The sequence below is a fragment of the Oncorhynchus kisutch genome, linkage group LG30 (assembly GCF_002021735.2).
Source record: "Oncorhynchus kisutch isolate 150728-3 linkage group LG30, Okis_V2, whole genome shotgun sequence".
NCBI lineage: Eukaryota > Metazoa > Chordata > Actinopteri > Salmoniformes > Salmonidae > Oncorhynchus > Oncorhynchus kisutch.
The window spans coordinates 44,672,518-44,686,260 of NC_034203.2; the positions used below are offsets into that span (position 1 = coordinate 44,672,518).

At 43.4% G+C, this 13,743-nt stretch overlaps 1 protein-coding gene across 1 annotated transcript in view; it reads right to left on the reverse strand.

Moving 5' to 3' along the window:
• LOC109880607 (receptor-type tyrosine-protein phosphatase mu-like) overlaps nucleotides 1–13,743 on the reverse strand; it is a 432,469-nt gene that overhangs the window by 69,238 nt on the left and 349,488 nt on the right. Inside the window, 1 exon segment of the mRNA XM_031810129.1 lies at nucleotides 842–1,053. Within this exon segment, the coding sequence (XP_031665989.1) occupies nucleotides 842–1,053 (212 nt within the window).

The following is a 13,743-nucleotide window of genomic DNA, read 5'->3' on the forward strand; positions in this document are numbered from 1 at the left end:
ACTTCTGACCATAGGGCTTGTAGTACACTACTTCTGACCATAGGGCCTGTAGTGCACTACTTCTGACCATAGGGCCTGTAGTGCACTACTTCTGACCAGGACCCATAGGGCCTGTAGTACACTACTTCTGACCATAGGGCCTGTAGTGCACTACTTCTGACCAAGACCCATAGGGCCTATAGTGCACTACTTCTGACCAAGACCCATAGGGCCTGTAGTGCACTACTTCTGACCAAGACCCATAGGGCCTGTAGTGCACTACTTCTGACCAAGACCATAGGGCCTGTAATGCACTACTTCTGACCAAGACCCATAGGGCCTGTAGTACACTACTTCTGACCATAGGGCCTGTAGTGCACTACAAAGGTAATAGGCTACCATTTGGATCTAATTAAGCCTTAAAAAGAACCATGTATTGACAACTACAGTATGTATTTTCCATTTCTTGAATCTGAATTGTAGGCGTCAGACAACAAGAAAGAGAGAAATGGAATTGATCCAGTCAGGTCAAGGTGAAAGGTCAAAAGGGGGGGGGGGGGGTGTCTCACCCCTCATACACAGACAGTATCTTTCACCTGGCCAATCAAGTTATATCGCTAACTACTTCAATGAAGGGAGGAAAGACGGATGGGTACAGTTTCAAATAAAGAGAGAGAGTCAGTGAGAGGGGTCTATTTCTAAGAGAGGGTAAGAGGTGAAAGTTGAAAGGTCAAGAGTTTTTTGTTTGTTTGTTGTCTGTCTTCATACTCCAACTTGAATAAAGGACGAGCTCACAGAGATTCAACGAGAGGGAGGTCAAAAGGTCAAAGTTGAAAGGTCAAAAGTTGACGTTCTATCTCACCTCGTACTCTTCCTTGAAGCCGTATCCCTCCGCGCACTTCATCTGCGTGATGTGCTGTAGCAGGTCGGCTACTCTGATAGCAGGGTGGAGCTGGCCCGTCTGGTAGGGCGCGTCTACTGTCCCCTCCCTCTTCCTCAGGGAGTGGCCGTGAGACTGGACCAGACTACTGGTGTCGCTGCAGCTACCACCACCACCCAGCGTCTGGCTGTCGTCTGGACAGAGCAGGCAGGCAGGGGAGAAGAAGGCACAGCAGGTCAGGATAGTGAGTGAACTCTTGATGACCCTTACGGGTGGTCATAATGCCTACAGAATAATGGTCGTAAGGCCTAAATAATAGTGGTCGTAAGGTCTACATAAAGCTGCCATAAGGCCTATATAATGCTTTCATACAGGCCTAGATAATGCTGTCATAAGGTCTAGATAATGCTGTCCTACAGACATAGATAAGGCTGCCATAAGGCCTATATAATGCTTTCATAAGGTCTACATAAAGCTGCCATAAGGCCTATATAATAAATACAGACCTAGATAACGCCGTCATACAGGCCTAGATAATGCTATCATACAAGCCTAGGTAATGATGACATAAGGCCTAGATAATTTTGTCATAAGGCTTAGATAATGCTGTCATAAACCTTGATAATGCTGTCGTACAGGCCTAGACAATGCTGTTATAAGGCCTAGATAATGCTGTCGTACAGGCATAGATAATGCTGTTGGACATGTCTAGATAATGCTGCCATGAGGCCTAGATAATGCTGCCATACAGGCCTAGATAAGGCTGCCATACAGGCCTAGATAATGCTGTCATACAGACCTAGATAATGCTGTCATAAGGCCTAGATAATGCTGTTGTACATGCCTAGATAATGCTGTCGTACAGGCCTAGATAATGCTGTCGTACAGGCCTAGATAATGCTGTCATAAGGCCTAGATAATGCTGTCATGTGAGTCACATACTATAGGACCGGGAGTTTCCCCCTGACAAGGAGTAACTCCTGGCCCTAGGCATAATGGTAATCGACTGATATTGGCCAGCTTTCCAATATCCATACTAGCATACTACCACTTAAAGCAGGTAGGCTATCAGGTGTACGTACATTCTAAGTGGTATGTTAGTGTGGATATTGGTACGTAGCCGTGACATGGTAGAGTTGCAGTATGAGTGAATGTGGTGGTGAGGAGAAGGCTCAGCTCCAACTGTGCATCAACTGGAGAACATTTGGGCTTGTGATTAGTCAAATTTTTATGACTACGCTGTGAGAAGAAGTAGTACCGAAGGTTCTCACTAATATAAATACAGTATTAAAGACGCTGTAATTAAAAAATATATATATTTAAATGTTTTGATACACCTCTGAACCCAACCACTCTCTCATATTGTGGCAGAATGAGGCAGGAGATGTGATGAAGTATGTCCATGACATGAAGGATGTGGGCTACAGCTAGGCTAACGGCATCATGCTAGGCTAACGGCATCATACAGCAAAAACACAATGGTTGAGGAAGGCAGGCACCATCTGAAGCAACATTACTCAATACAACCAAACAAAAACAACTGAAAAAAAAACAAAGGGAAGTGAGGACATGGGAGACGGAACATGAAAATGCAGTGATGGCATCATGCTAGGCTAACGGCATCATGCTAGGCTAACGGCATCATGCTAGGCTAACGGCATCATGCTAGGCTAACGGCTCCAAAGGTGGAAACAAGAGGTACGATACCATACAGACGGTAGTGAAATGCTAGCATGTCCACTGGCCATGCAATAATAATTCAAACAATAATAATCATATTGAATGTAGCAGCTCTCTCACTGGTATCTGTGTGTTCCTGCGACATCACCTCCTTCCCCAAACCAAGCCCAAGAACAGGACCAGGGAAGGCTGGCGACTTACCATTTATGGGCACTTTTATAGGAGATACATAAAGAGGGTTAGGTACGAGAACAGAGAGATGGGAGAGAAAGAGAGGAAGAAGAGAGAAGAGAGGAGAAGAGAGGGGTGTAAGCAACAAATCAGCATAAGCACCGTTACAGTCACCGGTAGTGTGTTGAGCTACTGTTAGGTCACAGTCACCGGTAGTGTGTTGAGCTACTGTTAGTTAGGTCACAGTCACCGGTAGTGTGTTGAGCTACTGTTAGTTAGGTCACAGTCACCGGTAGTGTGTTGAGCTACTGTTAGTTAGGTCACAGTCACCGGTAGTGTGTTGAGCTACTGTTAGTTAGGTCACAGTCACTGGTAGTGTGTTGAGCTACTGTTAGTTAGGTCACAGTCACCGGTAGTGTGTTGAGCTACTGTTAGTTAGGTCACAGTCACCGGTAGTGTGTTGAGCTACTGTTAGTTAGGTCACAGTCACCGGTAGTGTGTTGAGCTACTGTTAGTTAGGTCACAGTCACCGGTAGTGTGTTGAGCTACTGTTAGTTAGGTCACAGTCACCGGTAGTGTGTTGAGCTACTGTTAGTTAGGTCACAGTCACCGGTAGTGTGTTGAGCTACTGTTAGGTCACAGTCACCGGTAGTGTGTTGAGCTACTGTTAGTTAGGTCACAGTCACCGGTAGTGTGTTGAGCTACCGTTAGTTAGGTCACAGTCACCGGTAGTGTGTTGAGCTACTGTTAGGTCACAGTCACCGGTAGTGTGTTGAGCTACTGTTAGGTCACAGTCACCGGTAGTGTGTTGAGCTACTGTTAGGTCACAGTCACCGGTAGTGTGTTGAACTACCGTTAGTTAGGTCACAGTCACCGGTAGTGTGTTGAGCTACTGTTAGTTAGGTCACAGTCACCGGTAGTGTGTTGAGCTACTGTTAGTTAGGTCACAGTCACATGTAGTGTGTTGAGCTACCGTTAGTTAGGTCACAGTCACCGGTAGTGTGTTGAACTACCGTTAGTTAGGTCACAGTCACCGGTAGTGTGTTGAGCTACTGTTAGGTCACAGTCACCGGTAGTGTGTTGAGCTACTGTTAGGTCACAGTCACCGGTAGTGTGTTGAACTACCGTTAGTTAGGTCACAGTCACCGGTAGTGTGTTGAGCTACTGTTAGTCAGGTCACAGTCACCGGTAGTGTGTTGAGCTACTGTTAGGTCACAGTCACCGGTAGTGTGTTGAGCTACTGTTAGGTCACAGTCACCGGTAGTGTGTTGAGCTACTGTTAGGTCACAGTCACCGGTAGTGTGTTGAGCTACTGTTAGTTAGGTCACAGTCACTGGTAGTGTGTTGAGCTACTGTTAGTTAGTTCACAGTCACCGGTAGTGTGTTGAGCTACTGTTAGTTAGGTCACAGTCACCGGTAGTGTGTTGAGCTACCGTTAGTTAGGTCACAGTCACCGGTAGTGTGTTGAGCTACTGTTAGTTAGGTCACAGTCACCGGTAGTGTGTTGAGCTACTGTTAGTTAGGTCACAGTCATCGGTAGTGTGTTGAGCTACCGTTAGTTAGGTCACAGTCACCGGTAGTGTGTTGAGCTACTGTTAGGTCACAGTCACCGGTAGTGTGTTGAGCTACTGTTAGGTCACAGTCACCGGTAGTGTGTTGAGCTACTGTTAGTCAGGTCACAGTCACCGGTAGTGTGTTGAGCTACTGTTAGGTCACAGTCACCGGTAGTGTGTTGAACTACTGTTAGGTCACAGTCACCGGTAGTGTGTTGAACTACTGTTAGTTAGGTCACAGTCACCGGTAGTGTGTTGAGCTACTGTTAGTTAGGTCACAGTCACCGGTAGTGTGTTGAGCTACTGTTAGTTAGGTCACAGTCACTGGTAGTGTGTTGAGCTACTGTTAGTTAGGTCACAGTCACCGGTAGTGTGTTGAGCTACTGTTAGTTAGGTCACAGTCACCGGTAGTGTGTTGAGCTACTGTTAGTTAGGTCACAGTCACCGGTAGTGTGTTGAGCTACTGTTAGTTAGGTCACAGTCACCGGTAGTGTGTTGAGCTACTGTTAGTTAGGTCACAGTCACCGGTAGTGTGTTGAGCTACTGTTAGTTAGGTCACAGTCACCGGTAGTGTGTTGAGCTACTGTTAGTTAGGTCACAGTCACCGGTAGTGTGTTGAGCTACTGTTAGGTCACAGTCACCGGTAGTGTGTTGAGCTACTGTTAGTTAGGTCACAGTCACCGGTAGTGTGTTGAGCTACCGTTAGTTAGGTCACAGTCACCGGTAGTGTGTTGAGCTACTGTTAGGTCACAGTCACGTAGTGTGTTGAGCTACTGTTAGGTCACAGTCACCGGTAGTGTGTGAGCTACTGTTAGGTCACAGTCACCGGTAGTGTGTTGAACTACCGTTAGTTAGGTCACAGTCACCGGTAGTGTGTTGAGCTACTGTTAGTTAGGTCACAGTCACCGGTAGTGTGTTGAGCTACTGTTAGTTAGGTCACAGTCACCGGTAGTGTGTTGAGCTACCGTTAGTTAGGTCACAGTCACCGTAGTGTGTTGAACTACCGTTAGTTAGGTCACAGTCACCGGTAGTGTGTTGAGCTACTGTTAGGTCACAGTCACCGGTAGTGTGTTGAGCTACTGTTAGGTCACAGTCACCGGTAGTGTGTTGAACTACCGTTAGTTAGGTCACAGTCACCGGTAGTGTGTTGAGCTACTGTTAGTCAGGTCACAGTCACCGGTAGTGTGTTGAGCTACGGTTAGGTCACAGTCACCGGTAGTGTGTTGAGCTACTGTTAGGTCACAGTCACCGGTAGTGTGTTGAGCTACTGTTAGGTCACAGTCACCGGTAGTGTGTTGAGCTACTGTTAGGTCACAGTCACCGGTAGTGTGTTGAGCTACTGTTAGTTAGGTCACAGTCACTGGTAGTGTGTTGAGCTACTGTTAGTTAGTTCACAGTCACCGGTAGTGTGTTGAGCTACTGTTAGTTAGGTCACAGTCACCGGTAGTGTGTTGAGCTACCGTTAGTTAGGTCACAGTCACCGGTAGTGTGTTGAGCTACTGTTAGTTAGGTCACAGTCACCGGTAGTGTGTTGAGCTACTGTTAGTTAGGTCACAGTCATCGGTAGTGTGTTGAGCTACCGTTAGTTAGGTCACAGTCACCGGTAGTGTGTTGAGCTACTGTTAGGTCACAGTCACCGGTAGTGTGTTGAGCTACTGTTAGGTCACAGTCACCGGTAGTGTGTTGAGCTACTGTTAGTCAGGTCACAGTCACCGGTAGTGTGTTGAGCTACTGTTAGGTCACAGTCACCGGTAGTGTGTTGAACTACTGTTAGGTCACAGTCACCGGTAGTGTGTTGAACTACTGTTAGTTAGGTCACAGTCACCGGTAGTGTGTTGAGCTACTGTTAGTTAGGTCACAGTCACCGGTAGGTGTTGAGCTACTGTTAGTTAGGTCACAGTCACCGGTAGTGTGTTGAGCTACTGTTAGTTAGGTCACAGTCACTGGTAGTGTGTTGAGCTACTGTTAGTTAGTTCACAGTCACCGGTAGTGTGTTGAGCTACTGTTAGTTAGGTCACAGTCACCGGTAGTGTGTTGAGCTACTGTTAGTTAGGTCACAGTCACCGGTAGTGTGTTGAGCTACTGTTAGTTAGGTCACAGTCACCGGTAGTGTGTTGAGCTACCGTTAGTTAGGTCACAGTCACCGGTAGTGTGTTGAGCTACCGTTAGTTAGGTCACAGTCACCGGTAGTGTGTTGAGCTACTGTTAGTTAGGTCACAGTCACCGGTAGTGTGTTGAGCTACCGTTAGTTAGGTCACAGTCACCGGTAGTGTGTTGAGCTACCGTTAGTTAGGTCACAGTCGTCTGCTGTTTAATCAGTGAGACCTGGTCAAAGAAAAGCCTATTCTGCTTTATTGGTTGAGAAATTTAGGGCAGGCCATTTCAACAGAGCAAGACATACTTAAAAGTACAAAGCACAAACAGAATGGATTTTAAGTGGACATAATGGCTTTCAAGGGGACAGAATGGATTTCAAGGGGACAGAATGGATTTCAAGGGGACAGAATGGATTTCAAGGGGACAGAATGGATTTCAAGGGGACAGAATGGCTTTCAAGGGGACAGAATGGCTTTCAAGGGGACAGAATGGATTTCAAGGGGACAGAATGGCTTTCAAGGGGACAGAATGGCTTTCAAGGGGACAGAATGGATTTCAAGGGGACAGAATGGATTTCAAGGGGACAGAATGGATTTCAAGGGGTCAGAATGGATTTCAAAGAGTCAGAAAGGGGAAAAAATAAATAGTTATTGGCCTCACTCCTGAAATTAAATAGTTTTTTTAAATATTGAAATATTAGTGATTCTAATTTTCAAGTATTTTAAAGGCACATGTTTATCATGTGCTGAACGCATTTAGGGTGACATGATACAAAATAAAGTCTGTGATGAAATGAACAAGATGATATGTGGGGTTTGCACTAATCACTCACATTAAATGATCATCAACTCCCAATATGCTAACTCAAACTGTCACTCCTAAAAACAGATAACCTTTTCCAGCCAGCCTGCCTTGCCTGGCTCTCAACCAGCTAGCGCTAATGGCTACATGCTTCATTACTTCTGAAGCTAACGCTAACTGTCAACACGTTTACCATGACAGGCATTATCTTGGTTTCATGGTAGAATCAGGCTAGAATCAGCCTTAAAAGTGGCGTTGTGGAGGTTGAGAAGTAATGTTTTTTTATGCTTCACTTGAGATATGTGGTAAACATCTAAAACCATGTTGTGTTGTGCGTCCCTTATTTTTGTGTCCTTGATGCCTCAGGTCGTTCATTACCACTACTGCCCCACATATAATTGTTGTTCTTATCATGTTTTCCCCAAAAGCTATAGCTAGTCAAAAATAAACACAAGCGCTCTACTTTTCTAGATGGTGCAGTTCAGTGTATATGCCTATACTTCAGGCGTCTCTCTCCCCCCCCCCCCCCTGCCCCTCCATTCCTCTTTCAACAAAGGCTACTAATAATTAATGAGAAAACTAAATGGTTTTATTATTCTATTTTATCATAGAAGAGGAGGAATAAACAGAAGAGTGCATGGCGGCAAAACAACAACACCAAGTAGGTCACTAGCTCTAGCTATCAGAGCAGTTAGCCAACAGCTAGCGATCAGAGTAGTTAGCCAACAGCTAGCAATCAGAGCAGTTAGCCAACAGCTACTTATCAGAGTAGTTAGCCAACAGCTACTTATCAGAGCAGTTAGCCAACAGCTAGCTATCAGAGTAGTTAGCCAACAGCTAGCTATCAGAGCAGTTAGCCAACAGCTAGCAATCAGAGTAGTTAGCCAACAGCTAGCTATCAGAGCAGTTAGCCAACAGCTAGATATCAGAGTAGTTAGCCAACAGCTACTTATCAGAGTAGTTAGCCAACAGCTAGCTATCAGAGTAGTTAGCCAACAATTAGCTATCAGAGCAGTTTGCCAACAGCTAGCTATCAGAGCAGTTAGACAGTTAGCCAACAGCTAGCTATAAGAGCAGTTAGCCAACAGATAGCTATCAGAGCAGTTGGACATTTAGCTATCAGAGCAGTTAGCTAACAGCTAGCTATCAGACCGGTTAGCCAACAGTTAGCTATCAGAGCAGTTAGCCAACAGCTAGCTATCAGAGCAGTTAGACAGTTAGACAACAGTTAGCTATCAGAGCAGTTAGACAACAGCTGGCTTTCAGAGCAGTTAGCCAACAGCTAGCTGTCGGAGCAGTTAGCCAACAGTTAGCTATCAGAGCAGTTAGCTAACAGTTAGCTATCAGAGCAGTTAGCCAACAGATAGCTATCAGAGCAGTTAGCAAACAGCTAGCTATCAGAGCAGTTAGCCAACAGATAGCTATCAGAGCAGTTAGACAACAGGTAGCTATCAGAGCAGTTAGACAGTTAGACAACAGCTAGCTATCAGAGCAGTTAGACAACAGGTAGCTATCAGAGCAGTTAGACAGTTAGCCAACAGCTAGCTATCAGAGCAGTTAGCCAACAGATAGCTATCAGAGCAGTTAGCAAACAGCTAGCTATCAGAGCAGTTAGACAACAGGTAGCTATCAGAGCAGTTAGACGGTTAGACAACAGCTAGCTATCAGAGCAGTTAGACAACAGGTAGCTATCAGAGCAGTTAGACAGTTAGCCAACAGCTAGCTATCAGAGCAGTTAGCCAACAGATAGCTATCAGAGCAGTTAGCAAACAGCTAGCTATCAGAGCAGTTAGACAACAGCTAGCTATCAGAGCAGTTACAGTTAGATATCATAGCAGTTACAGTTCTCTCTCTCTCCCTCTCTTTCCCTCTCTCTCTCTTTCTTCCTCTCTCTCTATCTCCCTCTCTGTTTATATAAGTGGCTGATCTCTCTCTCTCTCCCTCTCTGTTTATATAAGTGGTTGATCTCTCTCTCCCTCTCTCTGTTTATATAAGTGGTTGATCTCTCCCTCTCTCTGTTTATATAAGTGGTTGATCTCTCTCTCCCTCTCCCTGTTTATATAAGTGGTTGATTTCTCTCTCTGTTTATATAAGTGGTTGATCTCTACCTCTCTCCCTCTCTCTCTGTTTATATAGTGTTTGATCTCTCTCTCTCTCTCTCTGTTTATATAAGTGGTTGATCTCTCTCTCTCTCTCTCTCTGTTTATATAATTGGTTGATCTCTCTCTCTCTCTCTCTCTCTCTGTTTATATAAGTGCTTGACCTCTCTCTCTCCCTCTCTCTGTTTATATAAGTGGTTGATCTCTCTCTCTCTCTCTCTCTCTCTCTCTCTCTCTCTCTCTCTCTCTCTCTGTTTATATACGTGGTTGATCTCTCTCTCTCTCTCTGTTTATATAAGTAGTTGATCTCTCTCTCTCTGTGTGTTTATATAAGTGGTTGATCTCTCTCTCTCTTTCCCTGTTTATATAAGTGGTTGATCTCTCTTTCTCTCTCTCTGTTTATATAAGTGGTTGATCTCTCTTTCTCTCTCTCTGTAGATATAAGTGGTTGATCTCTCTCTCTCTATGTTTATATAAATGGTTGATCTCTCTCTCTCTGTTTATAGAGGTGGTCTTTCTCTCTCGCTGTTTATATAAGTAGTTGATCTCTCTCTCTCTCTCTCTCTGTTTATATAAGTGGTTGATATCTCTCTCTCTCTCTCTCTTCTGTTTATATAAGTGGTTGATCTCTCTCCCTCTCTCGGTTTATATAAGTGGTTGATCTCTCTCCCTCTCTCTGTTTATATAAGTGGTTGATCTCTCTCTCTGTTTATACAAGTGGTCTATCTCTCTCTGTTTATATAAGTGGTTGATCTCTCTCTCCCTCTCTCTGTTTATATAAGTGGTTGATCTCTCTCTCTCTCCCTCTCTCTGTTTATATAAGTGGTTGATCTCTCTCTCTCCCTCTCTCTGTTTATATAAGTGGTTGATATATCTCTCTCTCTCTCTCTCTGTTTATATAGGTGGTTGATCTCTCTCTCTGTCTCTCTCTCTCTGTGTATATCAGTGGTTGATCTCTCTCTCGCTCTGTTTATATAAGTGAATGATCTCTCTCTCTGTTGATATAAGTGGCTGATCTATCTCCCTCTCTCTGTTTATATAAGTGGTTGATCTCTCTCTCCCTCTCTCTCTGTTTATTTAAGTGGTTGATCTCTCTCTCTCTCTCTGTTTATTTAAGTGGTTGATCTCGCTCTCTCTCTCTCTCTGTTTATATAATTGGTTGATCTCTCTCTCTCTCTGTTTATATAAGTGCTTGACCTCTCTCTCTCCCTCTCTCTGTTTATATAAGTGGTTGATCTCTCTCTCTCTCTCTCTCTCTCTCTGTTTATATAAGTGGTTGATCTCTCTCTCTCTGTTTATATAAGTAGTTGATCTCTCTCTCTCTCTCTCTCTGTTTATATAAGTGGTCGATCTCTCTTTCTCTCTCTCTGTAGATATAAGTGGTTGATCTCTCTCTCTCTCTCTATGTTTATATAAATGGTTGATCTCTCTCTCTCTCTTTATAGAGGTGGTCTATATCTCTCGCTGTTTATATAAGTGGTTGATCTCTCTATCTCTCTCTCTCTCTCTCTCGGTTATATAAGTGGTTGATCTCTCTCTCTCTCTCTGTTTATATAAGTGGTTGATCTCTCTCCCTCTCTCGGTTTATATAAGTGGTTGATCTCTCTCCCTCTCTCTGTTTATATAAGTGGTTGATCTCTCTCTCTGTTTATACAAGTGGTCTATCACTCTCTGTTTATATAAGTGGTTGATCTCTCTCTCCATCTCTCTGTTTATATTAGTGGTTGATCTCTCTCTCTCTCCCTCTCTCTGTTTATATAAGTGGTTGATCTCTCTCTCTCTCTCCCCCTCCCTGTTTATATAAGTGGTTGATCTCTCTCTCTCTCTCTCTGTTTATATAAGTGGTTGATCTCTCTCCCTCTCTCGGTTTATATAGGTGGTTGATCTCTCTCTCTCTCTCTCTCTCTCTCTCTCTGTTTATATAAGTGGTTGATATCTCTCTCTCTCTCTCTGTTGATATAAGTGGTTGATCTCTCTCTCTCTGTTTATATAAGTGGTTGATCTCTCTATCTCTCTCTGTTTATATAAGTGGTTGATCTCTCTTTCTCTCTCTCTGTAGATATAAGTGGTTGATCTCTCTCTCTCTATGTTTATATAAATGGTTGATCTCTCTCTCTCTGTTTATAGAGGTGGTCTTTCTCTCTCGCTGTTTATATAAGTAGTTGATCTCTCTCTCTCTGTTTATATAAGTGGTTGATATCTCTCTCTCTCTCTCTCTCTGTTTATATAAGTGGTTGATCTCTCTCCCTCTCTCGGTTTATATAAGTGGTTGATCTCTCTCCCTCTCTCTGTTTATATAAGTGGTTGATCTCTCTCTCTGTTTATACAAGTGGTCTATCTCTCTCTGTTTATATAAGTGGTTGATCTCTCTCTCCCTCTCTCTGTTTATATAAGTGGTTGATCTCTCTCTCTCTCCCTCTCTCTGTTTATATAAGTGGTTGATCTCTCTCTCTCCCTCTCTCTGTTTATATAAGTGGTTGATATATCTCTCTCTCTCTCTCTCTGTTTATATAGGTGGTTGATCTCTCTCTCTGTCTCTCTCTCTCTGTGTATATCAGTGGTTGATCTCTCTCTCGCTCTGTTTATATAAGTGAATGATCTCTCTCTCTGTTGATATAAGTGGCTGATCTATCTCCCTCTCTCTGTTTATATAAGTGGTTGATCTCTCTCTCTCTCTCTCTCTGTTTATTTAAGTGGTTGATCTCTCTCTCTCTCTCTGTTTATTTAAGTGGTTGATCTCGCTCTCTCTCTCTCTCTGTTTATATAATTGGTTGATCTCTCTCTCTCTCTGTTTATATAAGTGCTTGACCTCTCTCTCTCCCTCTCTCTGTTTATAAAAGTGGTTGATCTCTCTCTCTCTCTCTCTCTCTCTGTTTATATAAGTGGTTGATCTCTCTCTCTCTGTTTATATAAGTAGTTGATCTCTCTCTCTCTCTCTCTGTTTATATAAGTGGTCGATCTCTCTTTCTCTCTCTCTGTAGATATAAGTGGTTGATCTCCTCTCTCTCTCTCTCTCTATGTTTATATAAATGGTTGATCTCTCTCTCTCTCTTTATAGAGGTGGTCTATATCTCTCGCTGTTTATATAAGTGGTTGATCTCTCTATCTCTCTCTCTCTCTCTCTCTCGGTTTATATAAGTGGTTGATCTCTCTCTCTCTCTCTGTTTATATAAGTGTTGATCTCTCTCCCTCTCTCGGTTTATATAAGTGGTTGATCTCTCTCCCTCTCTCTGTTTATATAAGTGGTTGATCTCTCTCTCTGTTTATACAAGTGGTCTATCACTCTCTGTTTATATAAGTGGTTGATCTCTCTCTCCATCTCTCTGTTTATATTAGTGGTTGATCTCTCTCTCTCTCCCTCTCTCTGTTTATATAAGTGGTTGATCTCTCTCTCTCTCCCCCTTCCTGTTTTATATAAGTGGGTTGATCTCTCTCTCTCTCTCTCTGTTTATATAAGTGGGTTGATCTCTCTCCTCTCTCTCGGTTTATATAGGGTGGTTGAATCTCTCTCTCCTCTCTCTCGTCTCCTCTCCTCTCTCTCTCTCTGTTTATATAAGTGGTTGATATCTCTCTCTCTCTGTTGATATAAGTGGTTGATCTCTCTCTCTCTGTTTATATAAGTGGTTGATCTCTCTATCTCTCTCTGTTTATATAAGTGGTTGATCTCTCCTTTCTCTCTCTCTGTAGATATAAGTGGTTGATCTCTCTCTCTCTATGTTTATATAAATGGTTGATCTCTCTCTCTCTGTTTATAGAGGTGGTCTTTCTCTCTCGCTGTTTATATAAGTAGTTGATCTCTCTCTCTCTGTTTATATAAGTGGGTTGATATCTCGCTCTCTCTCTCTCCTCTGTTTATAAGTGGTTGATCTCTCTCCCTCTCTCGTTTATATAAGTGTTGATCTCTCTCCCTCTCTCTGTTTATATAAGTGGTTGATCTCTCTCTCTGTTTATACAAGTGGTCTATCTCTCTCTGTTTATATAAGTGGTTGATCTCTCTCTCCCTCTCTCTGTTTATATAAGTGGTTGATCTCTCTCTCTCTCTCCCTCTCTCTGTTTATATAAGTGGTTGATCTCTCTCTCTCTCCCTCTCTCTGTTTATATAAGTGGTTGATGTCTCTCTCTCTCTCTCTGTTTATATAGGTGGTTGATCTCTCTCTCTCTCTCTCTCTCTCTCTGTGTATATCAGTGGTTGATCTCTCTCTCGCTCTGTTTATATAAGTGAATGATCTCTCTCTCTGTTGATATAAGTGGCTGATCTATCTCCCCTCTCTCTGTTTATATAAGTGGTTGATCTCTCTCTCTCTCTCTCTCTGTTTATTTAAGTGGTTGATCTCTCTCTCTCTCTCTGTTTATTTAAGTGGTTGATCTCGCTCTCTCTCTCTCTCTGTTTATATAATTGGTTGAATCTCTCTCTCTCTCTGTTTATGATAAGTTGCGTTGACCTCTCTTCCTTCTCTCCCTCTCTCTGTTTATAAAAGTGGTT